Source organism: Neolamprologus multifasciatus, chromosome 17 (assembly GCF_963576455.1).
Source record: "Neolamprologus multifasciatus chromosome 17, fNeoMul1.2, whole genome shotgun sequence".
NCBI classification, from domain to species: Eukaryota; Metazoa; Chordata; class Actinopteri; order Cichliformes; family Cichlidae; genus Neolamprologus; species Neolamprologus multifasciatus.
Genome location: NC_140455.1, coordinates 22958362 through 22981022, shown reverse-complemented (window position 1 = coordinate 22981022; position 22661 = coordinate 22958362). Strand labels below are relative to the sequence as shown.

At 41.0% G+C, this 22661-nt stretch overlaps 1 protein-coding gene across 17 annotated transcripts in view; it reads left to right on the top strand.

Moving 5' to 3' along the window:
- Positions 1 to 20541, top strand: part of ppp1r12a (protein phosphatase 1, regulatory subunit 12A) — a 55721-nt gene extending 35180 nt beyond the window's left edge. For 3 of the 17 annotated variants that reach the window (XM_085137609.1, XM_085137607.1, XM_085137608.1), the window contains exons 10-25: positions 1382 to 1606; positions 1782 to 1873; positions 2155 to 2268; positions 3055 to 3207; positions 3975 to 4139; positions 4718 to 4852; positions 6424 to 6514; positions 7485 to 7664; positions 7782 to 7950; positions 8873 to 8997; positions 9171 to 9236; positions 10871 to 10887; positions 10976 to 11093; positions 12949 to 13053; positions 13137 to 13184; positions 13360 to 15224. In XM_085137609.1, the coding sequence (XP_084993735.1) occupies positions 1382 to 1606; positions 1782 to 1873; positions 2155 to 2268; positions 3055 to 3207; positions 3975 to 4139; positions 4718 to 4852; positions 6424 to 6514; positions 7485 to 7664; positions 7782 to 7950; positions 8873 to 8997; positions 9171 to 9236; positions 10871 to 10887; positions 10976 to 11093; positions 12949 to 13053; positions 13137 to 13184; positions 13360 to 13608 (2052 nt within the window). In that variant the 3' untranslated portion in view covers positions 13609 to 15224. The other 14 variants (XM_085137615.1, XM_085137614.1, XM_085137620.1 and 11 more) reach the window with 13 other exon arrangements.
- Positions 20542 to 22661: the final 2120 nt, after the last annotated feature.

The window sequence follows — 22661 nt, the reverse complement described above, 5'->3', positions numbered from 1 at the left end:
TTTGCTGCTGCTTCTCTTATTCTGTCTCAACCTCTCTGTTCCTCCATGCCCTCCCTCCCTCTGTCATTCTCTCTCTGCATCATTCTCACCCTGGGCTCTTGTCTTGGTTGGCTTTAGTTTGAATGTATTACTCCCCTCATGCCTGTGGCGGAGCCAGGCTGTCCTGCATTGTGGCGTCAAGGTTTGCGCAAAACTGGCATTTCTCTAGTGCCCAAAAAACTTATGGTGAGGCCTTGGTGTGCACCAGAGTTGTTCTGTAATCCTACATGCACCTGTGCACTGATAAAGCACTAAACACTCCTAACCACTCTGACCTGATCCAGGCGATATAGGGTTTTTCCACTAGTTTAATGGCATAAACTGAACATTTCATGCTTCACATTAATAAAAATTTCCACTGGTGATTGAACAGGATGCTTTTATTGTGAAGAAAAGAATGTAGGAAATGCATTTAAACCACAGAACAGACAGAGGTTAACTAGCAGGTAAATTGCTAATTTACCTGCTACCTGCACTAAGGATTTATTCTCATATTTTGATTACATAATTAGTATCACAATAAGTACAAAGAGGCAGTTATTGTGATTTCTTGTTAAGAAGTTGTTTAAAATTTTCCAAAGTTAACAAAGTTGCCGACATAATGTGGTGAAATAACAGCTGTGGTTTAGTTTCCAAACATCGTTATATTATCAACTGAAGATCGAGTAGGGCTTGTTCGTGCAGTAAGCTATCCAGGTGACAGTGCTGCAGCGTATGAGCCCCTGCCCCTCATACACAGGCTGATAAAATGTGCAGCAATAACAGACAGGAATTGTTTTGGTACCTGTCCCCTCCTCCGTGGTGCAATGGGGGAAACCATTACCTAACCGTGGATGTTCATGGCACGACAAACCACGCGCAGTGGAAAAACCAAAATCGCGATTGATTGCTGCCAGTAGCTGCTTTTCACCTATCACCCTAGCATGGCGTTTCCACTTGTAATCACCAAATGCACTGTCTTGATCATGCTTTCATTTCACATCTGTGCGACCGCTGCTGCTTGTAAACTTTGTTTTCAGACAAAACCTCCACAGGCTGTAAGAGTTATTGAAGTCATCATATTTTGAAAATGACATAACCAGGAGTATATTTATATATAGTATTGAAGTCAGGAAGAGGCATTCTGGTCATGTGTCACATCTGACATGTTTTTAAAAATAATAAAGTTTCCACCTGAAATAAAAAAATCTAAAATTTGCAGCCCTTATGGATTAATCTGACTTGTTTTTAACCTGTTTGACTTTTGCGTTACTTACCACGATAACTAAAAACCTCTAAACATCTTTGTCCTTCTAAATGCTCAACGGTGTCTTAATTAGACTGCTGTCCTTTCCTCACTCAGGTCACTCAGCCTGCTGGAAAGGTCTCAACTAAAGTGGAGGAGGAGAGGAAGGATGAGTCTCCAGCGTCCTGGCGTTTGGGTTTGAGGAAGACGGGCAGCTATGGAGCGCTGGCCGAGATCACTGCCACCAAGGAGGCACAGAGGGAGAAGGATACCACTGGGGTTATGCGTTCGGCCTCGAGCCCTCGCCTCTCCACATCTCTGGACAACAAAGACAAGGAGAAGGTCAGAAGGGATTGAAGCAGTTTTGGTTTGTTTTTTTTTTTTTTTAGTAGGCGGGGTTGGGTAGATGATTCTTAATGGAAAGGTTTTGTGTTTTTTATCGCGGTAACAGAGTTTTCTTGTAGCAATACTACACAGCTTCTTTACAGCTATGTCCTGCTTGTTGTGCTGCCTGCAGGAAAAGGATAAAGGAACCCGGCTCGCCTATGTGGCTCCAACCATTCCCAGGAGACTGGCCAGTACTTCGGACATTGACGAGAAGGAAAACAGGTGAATCCCTGGAGACGTGTGGCCCTGTGCAAACATGCATTGGATTGTGTGGCTCCTGTTGCTCACTGCTGGGTGCCCCAATGCTGTGCATGGTGTGGCCTTAAGCAGCTGCTTTTTTTTTTTTTTTTTTTTTTTTTTTTTTTTTTTTTTTAAATGTACAGTGATAGATTTAGTAATTGAGAAACACATTAAGGACAATTTTTAAAAATGGGAGACCTATTCCTTTAGTATACATGTTACTGTGGAAACGTGGGATACGATTCTAGCTTGTGGTTTCCCAGGGACTCCACTGCTCTGATACGTAGCGGCTCCTACACCCGGCGACGCTGGGATGACGACCTGAAGAACAGTGAAGGAAGTGCCTCCACCATCCGAACCCCCAGCTACCAGCGCAGGTTAGCCTCGGCTGTAGTACAAACCTCTGCCACAACTTCCCACCCCAATCTCGTCGTGTCCATCATACGGGTGCCTTTCATAGCTTTGAAACCCAAATTAACTGTGTAGATCATCGATAGTGAATTTATCAGTCACCTTAAGGGAAATTTGCTTTTAGTGATGTCATCAGAGATGTGTATGTACATGCTTGCATTTGAAGCAGCTACTCTGAAAGCCATGCAAATGAGCCCAGTGCCTCTCTGTCACCGCCAAAGAGTCTTTTGCATGACTCTACTTGTCCTGTCAGGTTGCTGTGCCACTGAGATATTTTACAAGCCTCAAACAATCTAATAAATCAATTAAATAAGAAAGGGTTGTTTGTGGCACAGAACTTGGACATGGACTTGTGCTGCATTTGTATCGTATGGGAGAAATGCTGGCTGTGAGCCACTAATGAACTCACTCAAGTTTCAGGTTGTAAAAGCTGCTTTGGAACTTGTTGTTTCTTGCGTTTCTGAGTTTCGATGTTTCCAACCAAGACATCCTTAAATCTAATGCCGAAAAGGGGGGAAATGGTGAAGATCTCCCAACAGTTGGATGATTTTAGATGTATCTCATCCTTCTTTAACTCTTTAAATACAGCAAAGTATCATCCTTCTCCCAAATGAGATGAATGCACAAACAGTGTGTCAAAGCTTTAGAGTCTTAAATATGTATGTTTCTTGTTCTCTGCGTATATATGTCTGTATGTGTGCGCCTTCACCGCTAACATGCCTCTCTCGCCCACCTGCCTGCCAACACGCTAGCACTTCCCATACGCTAGCGCTAGGGCGGAGCGGCAGCACGCGGGACGTGCCAGCCAAGTCTTCGTCAACCTCCAACTTGGACCCTAACACCTGTAATACTAAACCCTGGCAGCCACCCACCTCCCACTACCCGTCTTACAGCATTTACCGCAGGTACACCAGCCTCACCGAGGCACCACCATCTCTACAAACACCTGTCCTCTCTCGCTTTCTGCATCTCTGCTCGGCTGGAGTGACCACCTTGTGTTTTGTGTTCCCTGTTATATTAAATGTCTTAATTAATGTTGGAAGGCTTTTTATTTATCTGCTGGTTACAACTTTCAGTAAAGTTAGAATTGTGGTTTAAAACATGATTAATGGTAATCGACTACACTTACCACCCTATAGTTGTGCATTACTCCAGTACAAGGAGAAGAACGTATTAGCATCTTCTTCAAGTGAGTAACTGTTTGTTGTTGGGATCAGTGTAGGCATCCCGGATGTTTGTAAATGGTCACTGTGAAGTTTCTCCAGACATTCATATGAAGTGTGAATGTCCCAGGAACTGTTTAAACACTCATCTAAGAGGGGATTTTATTTATTTATTTATTTAAAGAGAAAATTAGAAGTCATATAAAACAAAAATTTGTTTGGATGTAGCGCCATCACTGCAACTAAAAATGCCATGGTGAGACATCATCATCTGTCCCTTCTTAACAACAATCACTGCTCCCACCTAATGTGCCTTCACCATCAATGCAGCGTAGTAAACTAGTTGGACACTAGTTGTTATACAGTGCAATGAAAAAGAAAAAAACAAAAACAAAGTTGATAAACTCACGTCCTAATTATTGAAGTAAAAGTCGAAACCACGATTGGCCACTATCAAATGGCTCTACTTGCATCTCATTCCATCTTGCCGGTGATTCTTTATTCCACAGCGGCTCATTCGGCAGACGACACGAGGACTTGGGCTCCTCGACCACTTCCTCCGCCACGACCACCTCCACCTCCTCATCTGTTACCTCGCCCACCGGCCATCGTGGCCTGTACTCAAGCCTGGGCTCCTCCTCCACTCGCACTGGCTCCACCAGTCTCACCAGCAGGTACAATTTCTTTTCAGGTTGAGAAATTCAGCTGCAGCTGAATGATTGAATGAATCTATACAGTTATCATTTGAGGTCATGCACTCTTTCTTTAAACAAGCTAGAAGGCAGCAGTAATACTGGTCAGTTTCACCACATATTCATGTATTATATTTGTATAATATAGTTTGTCCTCTAATTTAGTTGATAGCCATGTCCATGATGATAAATTTACTAATTTTCAGAAGTTTCTCAAAGCTTGAACAGTTTGCCTTTTTTTCTCTTTATTCTCTTTATTTTCTGTATTATTACTGTAGTGGAAATTTAAACACTGTATTATGTTACTAGGTTTTGTTTATTTTGTTAAAATTCAGCAGCATAAGTGGTGGATACCAAAAGCCAGAGAGGAGCAAAGTGCTAAAAAAAGATGGTGAGCTAACTCTCGAAGTGGTTTTATAACAAACGGTCTGACACGATCATCTGGCAGGCAAGAAAATGTATAGTAATTGGCCCTGAATTGTATATACAGGCTTAGGATTGTTGTATTTGTATTACAGCAGCTGAAAGGGAATCTGTTTAAAATGTGTGTGTATAAACAGGTACTGGTCAGAGGAGAGTGCAGAGAGGGAGAAGGAGTCTGCTGCTGTCGTCCCCACTATAAACACTGGCTCTACTACGACCACCACGTCTACCACTACCACCACTACCACTGGCACTGGCACCGAAAGACGCAGGTAAACCAAACACCGACTCAAACATCGATTTCATTCGTTTTTAGTAGCGCTTTAAACTTTGTGAATTTTTTATCGCAATCACATCTGTCCACCAAATTTATGGTGCTGTTTAAATGTAAGGAGACTTTCAGCATTTCCATAGACTTATTTCATGAAGAAAAGCTACCATCATTTCCATTTCTGTAGGTTTGTGTTCACTCTTAGACTCTGTGCAGACATTCTGGGAAGGGAGTGAGCGAGCGAGCAGAGAGCTTGTGCTTGCACGTGTATGTTTGAGTGGGGTCCAGTGCATGTCCTCCTGTAGCAAGGCTGAAATAAGCCACCTGTCACGGTGGGAGTGGGGCCGGGCTGCTTCAGAGCCTGAACTGCTCCAGTGACTTCTCCTTATAAGGAACGTGGGCAGAAGAAGCACATTTTCCTCAAGGCCAAGACCCCAGTCTGGGCTGAATGAGTTCATACTTTTGTGTGGCCAACAGAAGCGTGTTTCAGCCTGAGACGAGCGATTACTGTTTTATTTCCCAAATTGTGTTGCCTTTTGGGCATGAAGCTCGCGTACCGGAACGTTTAAACCCTAGGTTTATATCTCATTTTACAACTTATAACACACGAGGAAGACATTATTTTAAAAATCCTGGCTTGGAGGGAAAATGACCAAGATTTTTTTCCCCTCTCTTTCTCATATCTGTTCTTTGTTGCTATATTACAAATATATATCTAGCAGACAGCAGTGATTTTTTTTTTCACAATAGCTTTACTCCAGCCAAGCTACACTGCAGCTGACTGCTTCCTCAGTTAATATTAACATTTTTAATAAACTACCAGAGAAAAGAAATGTACCATTAGGTAAAAACACAAGCACAGCAATATTGTGGAGGTAAACAGATGTGTAAGGAGGATTAATGGGTTCCATTCTTGACACTGAACAAGCACATAGTAAAAAGAGAACCTGCTACTTTAAGTTGATACAAAGTATTAAATTGTCTTTGACACTTCACTCTAGGACTTCCCAGCGCACAGTGACACAGTCTTACCTCCATCTTTATATTTAGATTTTGTGATGTGACTGCGTCTTTGAAGGTTAGCAGGATCACATTAACAGGTTGACCTGTGTCACATGCATGATGATTTAGTCCAGTGTAGTCTAAATAAGAGCTGAAAACGCGTCAGATGAAAGCAACGCCTGGCTCTTTACATGTAGTTTAACCGCATTTCCATTGCAAGCTTGTTTTAAGGTGGAAATAAAACACTGCTAAAGTCTTGTTTACACCTGTAAATGCCCCATGTATTTGTGTGAGCAGGTGTGTTAATACTTTATCAGCAAATCTGTACATTTGGATGCAATTTCTGCTGATTAGAGAGCCTGTTTAGTAACCCCTGTTTCTTTAACGAAAGGTAAAGCTCAATATCATGAGGGCAAGAACGAAGCATATTTAAGTAGATTAACTTCCCCATTCAGGAGGGGCTCTTCTTCTTCTTCTGCTTCTTCTGCTTCTTCTGCTTCTGCTTCTTCTTGGCTTCCTCTAAATATTTAACCTCTGTGTGTTTGTGTATTTTGCTTGTGTCTCTTTCAGGTCATACTTGACTCCAAAGCGAGATGAGGAGTCGGAGTCTCAGAGGAAAGCTCGCTCCAGACAGGCTCGACAGTCAAGGAGGTCCACCCAGGTTAGTTAAACCACATCACCTTAAATATGCTCAGTACTCATCTCTTATGTTTGCAAAGGTGTATGTTCCTTTTAATGACCCTTAACCCTGTGAGCCAAAATGTCAGGCTCCACTCTGTTTGTCCTACTCCTTGGCTCTGTATGATGTCAGTAAGAGCAGATATCCTAATATGGCCATCTCAAAAAGCTCTGTTTGTGAACTCAACCCACCTGCTGTTCTAGCCTTGTGCTTACAAGGACTAGCCAACCAGAAGAAAGTTGGTTTACCAGCAGGGGGAAGGGAGCTAAAATACAGTGATATAACTGCACTAAGACCCAGTAAATGAGTATAACATGCTGCCTTTAAACCATTCTTTTATAATGTTATCTGTAGGTAGGGTAAATAGAATGGGAATTTGGTATTCATAGGAACATGTTTAATTTAACCTACAACTACAGCCTCAACCAAACCACAAAAACATAACTTATGTCTCTAATCTGACTTTTTTTTTAAATTTTTTTTTTTATCCCCATCAGTTTTTGTTCTTAAATGTTGTTCTGAGTCTTCAGTTGTAGGAAACCTGCTTTAACATGATCAGAATAGTCACTACTGCTCAAACTGCTAATAAGCCAAATAAAGGTGGATTCCCACATCAAAACAAACTGTTAACAAATGATGACCTCTGCATGTTCCTGGTTTGTATTGTATTTCTATGGCCACAGACTGTTCAAATAAGACCTGTTATTCTTGTTGAGACAGCCCAGACTTTTATTTTTTGTTTGTGTACACAGGCAGCTCTTGTACCAAGAGCTCATTTTACAGAATTTGAGCTTTGTCCCTGGTTTAAAAAGAAAAATTTGCTTGGATCAGTCGACCAGTTTTCGAACTAATTAATTACCAATTCTGCAGCATGTATAGAATCTGCAAATATAAGACTTATTTTTAAAAATCATTAAGGAAAGAAATTTAAAAAAGACTTTCCTTCTTCCAGGGTGTGACTCTGACTGATTTACAAGAGGCTGAGAAAACAATCGGCAGGAGTCGTACCACAAAGACTCGGGAGGAGGAGAAGGAGGAGAAAGAGAAGCAGGACAAGGAAAAGCAAGAGGAGAAGAAGGAGACTGAGACGAAGGACGATGATTACCGATACAAGTACCGCACCTACGATGAGGTACATACTTTAAATGTTTATATTGTTATAATGTATTACTGAAAAGACACAATATTTTATAAAAATTTAAATATTACAGCTAGCCTGACCTCTTCATCTTACCCTCCTCTCTCCCAGCGGTCAAGGCTTTCATCTTCTTCCACCTCCACCATTTCCTCAGTCAGCACTGCCTCCATCCCTTCCTACTCTAGCACCACGTCCTCCAGTTCTAGCTCCCTCAACAGGCCTAACAGTCTGACGGGGATAACCTCCTCCTATAGCCGTTCCTCCAGAGATACAGAAAAGGGTGAGTGTTTTTCATACCCGATACAGGTATTGAGAAGTTTTTTAAGTTGTGGTTGTGTTTGATGAGGAAAAGTCTTCAAATTTAAACCGAATGCACATAAAAGCATGGCAGTATGTGTGTGGCAGCACTACAGATGTCTTCAGATCTTAAACAGTCATTGCACTTTGTCAGATTTGAATTGCTCTGTAGTAAACTGGGCAAATGGATGTTTATTAATGTTGCCTCAAGGGGATTGCTAATCCCTCTTGTTTAAAACTGTGCCATCTTTGGTGAGGTGTGCTCTCACATAAAGCCATATAGGCACAGCCCGTACATGCCTGCCGCTGTAACTGTCTCCACTGTTTTCACATGGGCCATATGCCAAATGTTGATTTAGACCATTGACACAGAAGGGGTTTGGGTTGTCTTTTAAATTAAGTACCTCTTCAATTAAACAAACCAATGCATGAAGTGTCCTTGGAAAATTGAAAGCAGCTGAAGGAAACTGTGACAGACTTGTGACCAAGCTTTTCCCCAAAATAGCAGGATGCCTTCTCAACAGAAAGGCCAGAGCTAGCTGATTAAGGACTGAGCTTTCAAAATAAGAGAAGACCGCAAACTTGCACGGTGGCAGGGTAACAGTTTCACCTCACAGCATGAAAGTCCTTGTTTTGTATGCAGGCTAGGGCATGTTTTCACACACAGATGCACACAGTTCAAAAACATGCATCCGGTTAGGGCAACTAAGGATTCTGAATTCGAACATAGGTGTGAGTGGCTGTCTGTGCATATGTGCTGAGAGTATTTTATTTTTATTTATTTATTTTTTTAATATGTTTGCAAGAGAAGAGATTAAATCCTCCATGGATGTAATTCTCTAGGTTTCTTTATGTGACACAATCATAATCTGTCCGATAATTGTTGACTTTCTTCTCAATGAAAGCAGAAGCAGACAAGAAGGAGGAGGAAAAGGAGGGAGAGGACAAGTCTCAGCCCCGCTCCATACGGGATCGCAGGCGGCCCCGCGAAAAGAGACGTTCCACTGGGGTCTCCTTCTGGAGTCAGGATGTAAGAGATTTGCACACAGTGCAAAGGTTTCTCTTTAGAGCTCAGTTCTTGAAGTGGTCATCGCACTCTTTGTGAAGTGCACAGTTCATAACTCGTGCACAGCTTCGGGTGTTTCTTTGATCATATGGATGGCCCAAAGCAGCACCTAACCCTCATATCTTTTTAAATTCCAGGGTGATGAAAATGACCCCGATCAACAGTCGGACTCGGAGGAGGGCAACGCCAAGGGAGAGCCACAGGTAACTCGGGGCATAGGAGAAAAAGTAGATTAAACTGACTAAGGAGAAGCCCTCCAGCCTCCATCCTTCTTCTCCTTGTATCCCATGATGTCTATTTCATCTTTTGCTCTTTTGCATTTATTTACTATTCTGGTCCTTCCTCGCCTCAACTCATGTCGTTAAGGCCAAGGAAGTGGACTAGTCTTTGATATTCATTACTCTTTGCTGTACAGCTATGATTTTCTCCCCTACCGCTTATCTTTTCTTTTTCTTTTTTTGGACTCCTGCCTTTGAATTTCTTATTGTCCTCCCCCTTTCCACCTTCCGGTGATTGTCTGGTGTATGAGGGTGACCTTGCAAACCAAAGGCTCACTCGGCAACAGATCGGTGGGCTTTCAAAACATGTAGAAGCACAAAAGGAAGGAAATGCAGGTCTTTTATAGGCAGAACACACACTTAAATGACATGCTGACAAGTTGAAATTTGAGCCCTTTTTTTTTTTTTCTCTCTCTCCACAAATGGAGTCAGAATTTCAGCTTAAAACGAACAAGAAATAACATGTAAGAATTTTCCTAAAGGCTTCTGGTGACATAAGCATAAAAAAGCAGTGGAATCCAGTGCATTCATACTGTCTTTAGAAGCCACAGAGAGGGCAGCTTTGTGAAAATATTGTTGGCTGGGTGCACTTCCTGTTTGGATGGGAGTGTCTTTTGAAGCATAATGGAGAACACAGTTTTCCTTTGAGTACAGAGATCCTGGGAAAGAGAGAGAGACAACAGCTATTTACCATCACTTCCTGTAGGACAGTAAAAAGGGTGGACCAAATCGGAAAGGAGCCCTTATCCAGAAATGTACAGGAAAACCTCTTTCATTCTAGCTCGTCTCTCTTAATTACAAGGATAAAAATGTATTTTTAAGTTGAGTTTGCAAATATTCTTAAGTTTAAGCTCATCTAAGGTCATCCTGATAAATGTTGGTACCGAAACAAAATGCTTGGTTGATTCCTAATTAGTAGATAAGACGCTAAAGACATCATTTAAAAACAAAAAACAGCCAATTTGATTCCAGAGTCTGTATTCAAAGTCTCTCTCCAGTTGCACCTTGAATAATATTGAGCTAGCTCTATAGCTTTTATCTCACCCCCCCACTAGAAGCACTCTCAGGACTCTCAGGAAAACCCAGAGTGTAGCATAGTTGTGTCACCACACTCTCTCTGCCTCCAGAAGGAGACTGCAATTTTTAAAATAGCTGGAAGACCGACCCCTCAACCTGACCTTCCTATCTGATGTCTGGCTCCATTCTCATGGCTGTGGCACTACACAAGCACAGCAGACCTAGAGGCACAGTGCAGGCACCTCAAGGCTGTAGCTGGCCTGTCAGCTGTTAGTTGTTACTGTGTCTGTATGTGCATGCAGAGCAGCTGGGAGGAAGGCCGCTGCATGGGAGTGAAGGTCGGGTGCTGAGACATAGAGGAGGCTGTAGTCTAAATAACTGGTTCCATCCTACTGTTTAGTGTTTTTCTTTTCTTTTCTTTTCTTTTGAAACCCTCTATCAGAGTTGAATCTTCTAGTATTTTAGCATTTTTGTAGAGACTGAAAACATCTTATGGCAGAATAAACTGCTTTCTAACTTTTTGTTGTTTTTCTTTCTTACAGAGTGACCGATTGTTCAGGTAGGTTTTCCCCTCCATCATGTTATGTTTATTCCTTTTGTGTGTGTGTGTTTCTGTTTTAAACAAATGCCTGTCATTACTGTTGCAGGAATGAGAGCACTTCATCCTTAGATCGTAATGACACTCTTTTTACCCGTAGCTACGGTGAAAGTGGAAGGCCGTATTCTAGCCGACTGGATAAAGATGACGCCACTGACTACAAGAAGGTATTTATTTTCAAAAGAACTCAAACTCGTAAACATGAAGTATTTTACAAAAGTCTTGAGACATCCTTCATTTCTTTACATTTTGCTTCCAAGGAGTGAGGCCTAATAGTGATAATAATAATCTTAAGACTTTAGCACAGTACTGTTAAATAAAAAATAAAAAATATCTATAGCACCTTTCTAGACAGTCACAAAGTGCTGCACATAAGATGACAAATAATAAAAAGGTAAAACAGATAATATAAAAAAGGCAAAAAAATTAACAAAAAACGTTTTTAAAAGGTGAGTTTTGAGTTGGTGTTTTTTTAAAAAAAAACAACTACAGAGTCCAGGGTTCTTAATTTATGAGGGAGAGCGTTACAGAGTCTCGGGGCCACAGTGGCAAAAGCTCTTTCACCCTTAGTTCTCATCTTAGTCTGTTTTATAGCAAGTAAGCCCTGATCAGATGACCTCAGGGACCTGCTAGGGGCATAGGGCTGTAGCAGATCGGAGATGTAGGATGGTGCCAGTCCATGCAAGGCTTTGAATGTCAAGACCAGGATCTTAAAATGTACTCTAAATTCAACACGAAGCCAGTGTACTGAACACTTGGAGGATTTTGTCAACAGCCTAGCTGCAGCATTTTGCACAACCTGCAGACGATCCAGAGAACCTTTGCTTAGACACATAAACAACGAGTTACAATAGTCCAAACGTGAGGAAATAAATGCATGTATAGCAATCTCCAGTTCACAACGAAATAAAATAGGGCTTAACTTAGCCACATTTCTTAAATGATAAAAACAAGACCGAACCAGAGATTTCACATGCCCATCCAATGTAAGAGTTGAGTCAAAAGTGATACCTAAATTCCTGATAGAGGATTTAACATACACTGAGAGAGGACCAAGGCTTTCACTATCTGGGATAAAAAATCTGTCCGGAGCGCATATGAGGACTTCAGTTTTCCCAATGTTCCAACATTTGATGGAATCTAAGCAGTCATTCAGAAGCTGAAGCTTAGATAAATCCTGGGGTTTAAAAGAGATGTACAACTGAATATCATCAGCATAACAGTGATAAGGAATGTCCTCAAAAGAGCCCATTATATGCTGGGAAGAAGATGTATTAAGAACAATAAAGGCCCCAAAACCGAACCCTGAGGGACACCACAAGTGAGGGAGGTAGAGGATGACCTAAAATCGGAGACCACCACCGAAAAAGATCGGTGATGTAGATATGAGGAGAACCACTCGAAGGCAGTTCCAGATACACCAACCCAGTGTTTAAGCCTTTCAAGGAGGATGTGGTGGTCAACAGTGTCAAAAGCCGATGTTAGGTCCAACATAAGTAGGACCGAGCATTGTTGTCTTGTGCAAGTAGTGTAAAGTATCAATGGTACTGCACATACACCAATTAACAAAACATAGGCTTCCCTTTTAATTTGTAATTGCCTAAACAGGCAGATGGTAGAGTAATAAAACCTTGCCTCAAGCCCAGATTTATTCTAATTAAAAGTAAAATGAATTATGTAAAAATGCATTTTAGTTAAGTGACTAAACAAGAATAAAAATAAATGTAACACAGGTTTTTGCTTTGGAAACACAAAGGAATATTTTTAACACAGTGAGCTTTAGCAGGGTCTTTGTGCATATTTGAGGCTGGTATGTCTGCGCGTCTCTGAGGTTTGGTTTTGTAAACCAAAACTTTTTTTAAAAGCTTAAAACTAAACAGAAAAACTAGCTAAAAATGCAAACCAAAGCTTATGTATGTGCCCCATTTCTCAGCGGGTAGGCCAGTCTCAACAAATCTTTGATTATAAATAGTTTGACTGCTGCACTTTCTGACTGTTGGATCTGATTGGTCCTCTCTTCAGCTCTATGAGCAAACATTAGCTGACAACGAGAAGTTGAAGGCTCAGTTACGTGACACAGACCTGGAGCTGGCAGACTTGAAGTTACAACTAGAGAAGGCCACACAGGTATGGAGAAGCACTTCATGGCATGGCTAAACATCCTGATGGGATTGTAAAGGTTTCTGACACAGTTTTGTTTCCCATTGCAGAGGCAGGAACGCTACGCTGACCGATCACAGCTTGAGATGGAGAAAAGGGTAATGAGCTAGTGTAATAACCCACTTCTGTTGCAAATGTCCCTTTTATTTTAAATTAACACATTTACTAAAAACATGTATAACGTGTGTGTGTGTCTCAGACTAAATATAGTTTATTTCAGTTACTTTGGCTAAACATCCCAGTAACACTGCCCCAATGGGTTTATGTCTGAAGGTAACAAGCAGGCCCCAATATCATCTGGGTGGTGGTATGATCTTACCCTCAGTTTTTGTGTTAGTCTCCTCTTTGCTGCTGGCTGTCGTCTCTCACGTAGCTGAGGGTCAAAGGGAAGCCCACCCTCCTTCCACGCCACCCAGAACACTGCCACCTTCTTTATTCACCTGTTTATTGAACCTCAGAGGCAGCGTGTGGTCACCACTTCTCAAGACTGCTTATTTTTGTTTTTTCCGGTGTGTGAAATGACCTCAATTTCTGTAGAAAGTTGAATAATTGCAGGCTGTTAAATTGCTGTTATATAAAAAAGTGTGCATGTGTGTTTTCACCCTTTCTGTAATGGCTTTGGCATCTTCAGCTGCAGCTCCTGTAGCCACATCATCATAACCCACAGATTCCTAAACATCATTCATTATTTTTAAGCCCATGCTTTAATCTAAGCAACATTTTGTCATCATACAAGTCATTCTTTCCTTGCCGCCTTTTACATTATAGGATTGTCTTTTGGGTTTAAAGACATTTGACATCCTTGCCCATGAATCATTTCATTAGCTATACCATCAAACACAACCTCTAAACATCTTCATCCCCGTTTCTCGACTCATTCCAGTCTTTAGACGGCTTTAAATGAATTGAATGTATAAGTTTGAACTGGCTGCTGCTTGCAGATGCCTCACTAGATAAGCTTGTGTTCAAGCGTGCCCTGTCACCACTACATCCCGACCATCTCCTACACCTCTCCTTCCATGCCTGCACTGGAGTGTTTATTTTGTGTCGTGGTTCAGATTTAATCTGCGTTCCTCCACCCAACAGGAAAGAAGAGCTCTAGAAAGGAAGATTTCTGAGATGGAGGAGGAACTTAAGGTACCCAGCACACACATACTGAATTTAAAAATTGTAAATGGCATATTATATACTTAATTTAATAATTTTGACAGACAGTAACACTGCTACACTTGCCGCTCAGAGTATTTGGGACCAGGTACCCCTCACACAGGGGAGGTAATCTTACTCTTTTAACTAGTTTAGACTTAGCATCACTTGACAAGTAGCTAAACATTACCAAATGTGTCAGAAGACTGTTTGGTGAAGCCTTTGAGAACCTCTGTAAGCTAATAGTCATGAATCAAAATTGACAATTTTTTTTCTTGAATATATGGCAGGTAATTTTAAAAAAAAAAACTTGGAGTCACCAGCTTTGTTTATCATATATAGGGATGTAGTTAGTCTCGCTCATACTAAAACACCTCACTCTTGGCATATTAAATGAATAATTAAAAATATATATTAATCTTAGGCACAGTTGTGTTTAGATTTTTATATTTGGACTGGCACAGTTAACCACCTCTGTCTCCATTTGTACACCTGCTAATCTCACCTTCTGCTCTTCAGGGCACATCTGAGGTCAGCTGCTGTAATATTTGTCCACTGTTAACATTTAAGGATGATTAATTATGTATTTCTTTTTGGGAAAATGTTTTTTAGCTAAGAAAAGAGGGGGAAGAAATCTATTAAACTGTAGCAAGCATGTGTTCTCCCATCACTGTGATAACAAAGTGTTTATTTTTAGGGCTTAGCCAGCTGGCTGATCTTATCAGTGTCACTTTTCCATTCTGTCGACAAGCATCAAGCTGAACCTCTTAATCATTCCTTCAATTTCCAAAATCTGTCCCCATTTTCTAACAATCTTCCTTTTCTGTTTTCCCCCTTTGTCCTTCTCTCGGCCCCTCTTCTCTATTAATTTATATTGTCCTGTCTTTCATTAATCCTTTCTCTCTTGATTTTTGTCTCCTCAAACATGTTTCCTCTCCTGCCACTCTCGCCCTGTCCCTCCTCCTCTTTCTGTGTTGTTTGGTTTTTTCTTTTTTTTTCCCTCCTGCAGAACCTCCCCCAGGTAAAGCAGGTTCAGGCCCTACGCCAGGTTAAGGAGCGGCTGCAGGCTGAGAACCGGGCCCTGGCCCGCGTGGTGGCAAAGCTCTCGCAGTCGGCCTGCAGCCAGCTGCCCACCGTCGACCTCTAAGCCACGTCCGTCTGTCCACCACCATCTCCTGCTTCTTCTTCTTCTCTCTTTTTCCTCTTCTGCTTCTTCTTCTCCTCCTTGTCCTCTCCCCCCTTGCAACCCCATTCTTCTCATGCTCCATTCGTGCTCTGCCCTGCACCCATAGACAGGCAGGTGTCCAGCCGTCCAGCAATCACTGGTTTTGAAAAACAACCCTTTCTGCCCCCCTCTGCTTCCCCAGAGCTTTTTGTTTTCGGATTGGGGAGGGTGTCTTTCTTTGGTTTTCACAGCAGGACACTCTCCTTTTGCAGTACACACCTGTCAGGTGGTTTCCACACCTCCAAAACGCATTAAACATTATTCTAAATATTTCAAATAACATGTGAATGATAACGGAATAAAGCAAAGCTCAGGTAAATGTTTGCGGGTTAACAGGTCTGACTGTACTGTGAAGGAAAGTGTCCTCTTTGAAGTTTCTACTTGTGATAATTACTTCAGGGGGAGCTCAGTAGTTCTGTTTGGCTTGTTTTGGCTTCTTTGCATGAAGTGGCTTCCTATGGCATCAACTCTTTGGACCCAAACCTTCAGAGACCAAACCCACCTTATCCTCCCCTCCTTTTCTGTTGAGTTTACCAAATGACATCAACAAATATTTAAGACGAATGCATGCACGTATGGTTTTATCTTGGACTTGTACACAATATAGTGTGTTCAGTGTCGTAAGTTAAACAAGCAGTCAGTCCTTATATGAAATCAAGCAGGACTTGGGTCTCTGGGGCAGTCTCCTCTAAACACTGTAGAACATGTCTTACACCCTTGTACGAATATTTTAAGTCATTTATTTAATCAGCTAATCATATTGAAAGCATGCTGCTGTCCAAATAGGAACTTTTCAAGTCTTTATTGTGCTTTTATGGGAGATATTTAAACTTTACAACTGACAGCCAGTTCCAGGATTTATAAATTATGGGGCAAGAGAAAGTCTGGCTTACTTACTACAGCTCATTCAGCTCCGTGTTGCTGCCTGTAATGCATTAATATGCACATGTTTAAAAGAATGTGTTTTGAAGTTCAGTAGATGTCATAAAGAAGAGGAAACTGATGCATAATCTGGCTTTACTTAAATTAAACTCTCAAATTTGAGTTGTGATCACAAAGTTCTGCATCTCTGCCCGTTGCAAATTTAAAACTTTACCTGATTTAAATTTGGCACATCTCCTCTTCAGGGTCATCTCGTTGTGCAGCCCTGCATCGCTCTCTAAAAATCCCATTCTGACCACTTGCATGTGTGTTCGTGGCAATGTGGAAGTTGCATTGCATTTTGAAGAAGAGTTAAAAAAAAGAGCCAGGCCCCCAAGCTGAGTGAGCGGTGTTGGAAGATTAGCACGCGATGACACGTTCCACAGTTCAGGCGGTTTGCCAGCATGCTACAGTAAGAACCCATATTAAAAGTTAGACAGTGTCACAAAGAAGTAGCATCTTCAGTCGATGCAAGAAGCCCCAGCAGCTTTAACTGCCAGTGATGATCCTCACTGTGAAAGTTTGAGACAGAAATCAGTGTTTTCTGTCTGCACAACTTTGGGGTAAAAATCTCAATAAAATCTGAGGCGTAAGTTGTCAGAACAGGATCTTCATGAAGCGGTCTTAAACTGGCTGCCGTGCTGGAGATGAGGCAGAGGTGCACAAGTAGACAGCTTTGAAGGCGAGATCAGCTGGAATCCGTGCGTTTAAAGAGTGTTTTTCGACTAGCGTGTTCTTAATGCAGCCGTTCACACAGACTGCAATTTTTAAACAGATCTGACCAATCAGATCACTGCATTTGGCAGCAAGTCTGCATGATTCTGAGCTAGGGAATAATTTTCTGCAGACGATGAGCATGTGTATAATGGCCTTAAGTCAGGAACATTAACGTTAAACATTTTAACAGATTTGCACTTGATCAGATGTGACTTTTTTCCCCCTCTGCTGTGTGTATTTTTGAGGCTGCCTGCAGCAGCCGCTTGGATTCTGCATGGCTTTCCCAGAATCTTTGGCCTGTTGTGTGCCCGCTTTTACTTTTGACTTGGAACAAAGATGTTGGGTTTTGTTTTTTCCTCTTTAATCAAAGTCAGACGGCCAAAAGTGAGATGCTGTGTGTGACTCCTGAGATTGCTTTACACAGACTGCAATTAACAGTTTGTTTTTAAAAAAAAAAGGGGGGGGAAGCGGCGTGGCTGGTTTTTAACCTGTTTACGTGGCGAGACTTGTCTAAGCCTTGTCTCTCTCTTGCTCTCTCTCTCACTCTCTCTCTCCTGTTTCCCTTTATCCCCTTTCAGATGCTCCCAGACTTGAAAGCAGACAACCAGAGACTAAAGGACGAGAACGGAGCGCTCATTCGAGTCATTAGCAAGCTTTCCAAGTAGAACAGACCCCACCCGCCCCATCTTCTGCACCCCCCTAGTCCCCCATGGCAGTGACTAATGGAATTGCACATTTAGATATTAATTGCAACAGACATCAGAGACAAGACTCCCGTGTTTCTTTCTTTTTTTTCTTCTTTTTTTTTTTTTTCCCTCTCCCATTGTTTTTCTCCCGACTCTTAATCGCCCTTTTGCTCCTTCACCACTGCAGCATCCACCCATCATGTTCATCCATCCCTCCCCTCCCCATGCACCTCCTCGAATTGAACCCACTAGATTGTGTGGCTGGTGTCCTGATGGAACCACTGAGTTTACAGAGCAAAAGGAAGAAGGGTGTGTGCGTGTGTTTTGTGTGTGAGAGATCGGCATGTAAAAGCATTGTGGGTGGGGAAGCCTGAAAACTATTTAACCAGTAAGCCTTAGTTGTACATAAAGAGAAAAAGAAACGCACTTGCATCGGTCTCTTCTGTCTCGCTCCTCCCACTCCCACTCTGGGCTATCTCTGAAGAACAGATATTATCCACCACCTGATTTTATTTGTGCCACAATCTCTTATTTGATGTAACATTTCTTCCTGTGTACGTGTTGTGTGCTGTGCAGTCCCTCCACTTCCCCTCAAAACCCTCAAAGTGCCACTTCTGCCTAATATCAGCTCCTTGTGGCCCCATCATTTTTTTTCTTTATTTACCACCCCCCTTCTCCCCTTTCCACCCACAAATCACTAATGCACACACAGTTCTCCCGCCCCCTCCAAAATTTTTTTTTTTTTTTTTTTTTTTTTTTGGTACCTCTGCGTGTCTTCCTCCAAGAGGGAAAATTTTGGATTCTCGCTTTAGCGACATGAGGCGGACCTGGTGGAATTTAAGCTTTCACTGTATGTGCAATATTCATTTTTTTTCCTTTTTTTAAAATGCTTTAATGATGACGAGTCCATCACAAGTAGGATTTTTCACTCTTCCACCACTCCCATCGCTCACCTTCTTCCCCCCCCCCCTCCTTTTTTTTTTTTTAATTTTTTTTAGGTTTGTAGTGTAGTCAGTTTATACTCTGTATTTCTCACTTTGTTTTAGCAGGTACTGAGTGATGCTGTATATACCTGTATGTATTTGTTTGAGACCAGCACATGGCATGCATTTATGGTTCCCGTCTGTTACTATTAAAAATTCCAGAGGACAAACAGGTGTGTTTTAATTATTATTATTATTATTATTATTATTATATTTTTTTTTTCCTTTATAGACTAAAGACATTGGATACAATACAGTAGAGCCTCTCTTGTTCACGGGACGGCTGGCAGTGTTCAGTGCTTTTGTTTTCCGGTTTTAAAATAAGTGTTCGCACAATTGTAAAAGTTAAAAAAAAAAAAAAGAAAAGTAATCGCTTCACTACATTTCACTTTCTTTGTATTCAGTATCTTGGAAGAGTGCTGTTAATTTTGTTTCCATTTTTTTAAGCTCTAGTATTATAGCCAAGGTGTTGTCACTTAAAAAAGGAAGAAAAAAAAAAAGTATCTTAGGTATTGCTAACCCAGTCCTTTCTACAATGTCTACATGCACTGTCAATGCCATGTGAGGAGTCTTGATGTCAGGTTGAAGCAAAATCGCCACCATCAAATATTCCATTCATCTGAGAACATTTTATGCATTTCAGTGGCCTTTTTAAGGATATTTTAGTCAAAGAATTTAAGACAAAGTCACTGCAGATGGACTGACCATCAACTTTTTTTGTTGTTGTTTTTTGTTTTGGGGTTTTTTGTTTTTTGATTTTTTTGATTTTTTTTTCTCCCATCATCTTGTAAAATAGGTGTGTGGCTTAATACATGCAAGTTGTGCTGTGACTACCAACCACTGAAGAGTTCATTAAAAATAAACTTGTACATTGTAAAGTTCCTACGTGTCTTTATTTTACCGTGTTTCTTTTTTTTCTTTTTCTTTTTTCATTTTAAAGCTGTTTCAGCAGATGGGACACCCTTTTATTTACAGTGTTTCTGTTCATAAGCTACAGAGGTTGTAGCTTGTAAATTTGCTCATTTGTAATTCTGTCTGTTTTTGTCACTCTTAACAAAATGAGTACTTTATGGTTTCAATTGCCTGGTTTTTAGCCAACTGTGGGATTGGCAAACTGTGTGCCGAATTGAAATGTACGCCTCATATTTGGTTCAATTTACTGCATTCTTAAGCCAGTGGTCTCAGAATACACATACGCAAAAGTGCATACCCAACATTGTCGTCAGAAGTCTGCTGAGGCCAGGCTATTGGCATGCTTGATCAGATTGTTCCTGGTGGAAATCGGACTGGACAGAGGTACCAAGATGAGCTGCTCCGACCTCCAGGACAGTAGCTGTTCATGCACTGCCTGAGTACTGCAGGCCTTTCTGGACCAGGAGTCTGTACAAATACTTCCTTAGCCAGTATTTAGTCTTGATAGGTTTCCATATCAATGCAGCTGGGTTGACATGGGCACAGTGACCATTGCACAGCTGCAGGCCCATGCACCATGTCACTGCAGACATCACACTCAGAGGTCATGCCTCATATTAAAGTAAATGTATTATAGCATGTGTCCAAAAATTATGCCCCTTTTTGCAGTTTCTTCACAGCACCATGCAGTAAACCAGATCGAACACTTTTGCAGGCCAGTTTTAGCACAAAAGAAAAAAATACTAATTTTACTAATGTAAACAAAATTTGCCCAAGACAGAAATTGTCCATGTTATTTGCTGATGTTTGAGTGGCAGGACACATCTTTATCTACAGAACTCATGGTTTATTTAAAGTAAATAAATAAATAAGAACATTGAATTTGATTCATGCGTTCATACTTTAATCAGAGAGGCAAAATCATTGCAGTCATACATTATTTAATAGCTTTTTTTTTTATATACCCCTTATTCCTCCTGCCTTTTCCAGGCTAGATTGAACCTCTTGAGGTTCTGTTACTACCAGTAGATGGTGCTCAGGTTTGCAGACTATCATGTGAACTATGTACCATTTAATTATTCCAAGGCAGTCTGAGCCACTCAGTTCCAGTTCTGATCAGTCTTTCTTTATATTTTGCTTCAAAGATGTAAACATACACAGCTCACACACTCGTGACATGTAGCTCGTATTGTGCTCAGTTTCCTTCCTGAGCTTAAAATCCCTGCAGTAGTATTCACACTCCTCAGCCTGCACTGCTTCGCTGCTTTTAATGGAAACCCAGAGGATGATACTGGGTTCTGAATAAAGTGAAGAATCTGAAAACACACATACACATTAAGTGACTGACTTTCCACTACATACCACTGACATTTTTTGTAAAGACCGTGTGAGGAAACACCTTTGCAGCAAGCCTTTGTTTTTCCCTGTTTCGTCAGTAGCTGTCTGGGTCTGTGATGATTTCCAATCCTTAGATAGGGCTTTGCGATTAAGCTGTGGTATATGTTGTAATTGCCTAAAGTCATGCAAAAGTGTCTTGCTGTTCTATTTTCCATTGCCTCAGCATGTGGTTAAGAAGTGTGGTCTGCATCTTGACTGTGATATGGACATGCTTCCTCGAGCGTCTCGAGCAAAATGTCTTCATGAGGATTTTGACAGATGATTGGAAAAGAAGATTCCTGGCCTTGAGTGTGACTCCATGCAGTTATAGAAACAAATGGTTTGAATTAATGCTCCCTGTCTTTGATGTTTGTTTCAAACTAGAAGAAAACACCAGGACTCAGTGTATACAGGCAAGAGGCTAACCTGGAGTTATAGGAAATTTTAGACTTCGTGTGTGTGTGTGTGTTGGTGGGATGCTTTAGGAACCATGATTATTATCACTAAAACTGGGTAATTTGTAAAATGGTTGAATTGAATTCAAAAATACTTTAACCAATGTACTTCAGATTTTTAGCCTAATTAGAGTTCATCATCTGGTGACTAAATGTAGAAAATTAAATAATAATCTGTCCAATAATTACTGAGATGTTTTGGGCCAATCATCAGGGTCAATAATGGGACCATGCAAAGTGGCAAAGTACCAAAACTTGCAGTTCCTCCACTGGCCACTTGGGGCGTGCTCCCCCAAAAGTCTGCTATAAAGTCATTGACTCAAGGTTGAGTCAGTACGTTTTTAAGGTTATTTAATAGAAAAACCCACCGATTAGTGTCTGCTTACATCTTTCAACAGCTTGATTAATTCAGCCATCATCTATCATCTAAAAAAGTTCCCCTCTACCAAGTAAGCAAAAATGTGACAGAAGAAAGAAAGAAACAACAAACAACATTTGGATAAAACGTCATCGTCTTCCTACTCACCTCAAGTCTGAACTGAAGTCAGGGTTCTGAGCGATGAAAATGTGTATAAAAGTACTTAAAAATTCATCATACTGTCGTTTTATTCTCTTTAAAAAAGTTTAAAGAACTTAGGCTAGCAGCAGCTAATATTTAGCAGCTAGCTAGTTCAGGATATTCTCAACCACTCGTTTTCTGTTTCTACAAAAACAAACATTGACTCATCAACCTGTATCAGAGAGCGGAGTGACTTATTACATATTAACGCCAGGTACAGTTGTTTGTCATACAGTGGCTACGGCATGGCTATTCAACTACGAAGTTAGTTGGGCCAGATTTTCAAACCGAGGAATTTATCTGGGCCAGATATTTTTTTTGAAGCCAGTAAGCAGCAGATCATGATCAATTTCAAATCCACACAACTGTATTGAAAAACAAGTAATTTTTTTATTCCTTTTCCCCTGTAAATCTGGTGACCTCTCACAAATGCACACCAAAAGGTCCATTTTAAAAAAAGGGAGCTATAACTAAACTATTTTTTGCACATTTGAAATAATAATAATAATAACAAAAAACCATTTTGATAATTCCCTTTCAAATTAAAATAAATATTTCACTGACCACTCACTTTTCCTGCCATGGATGGAGCCC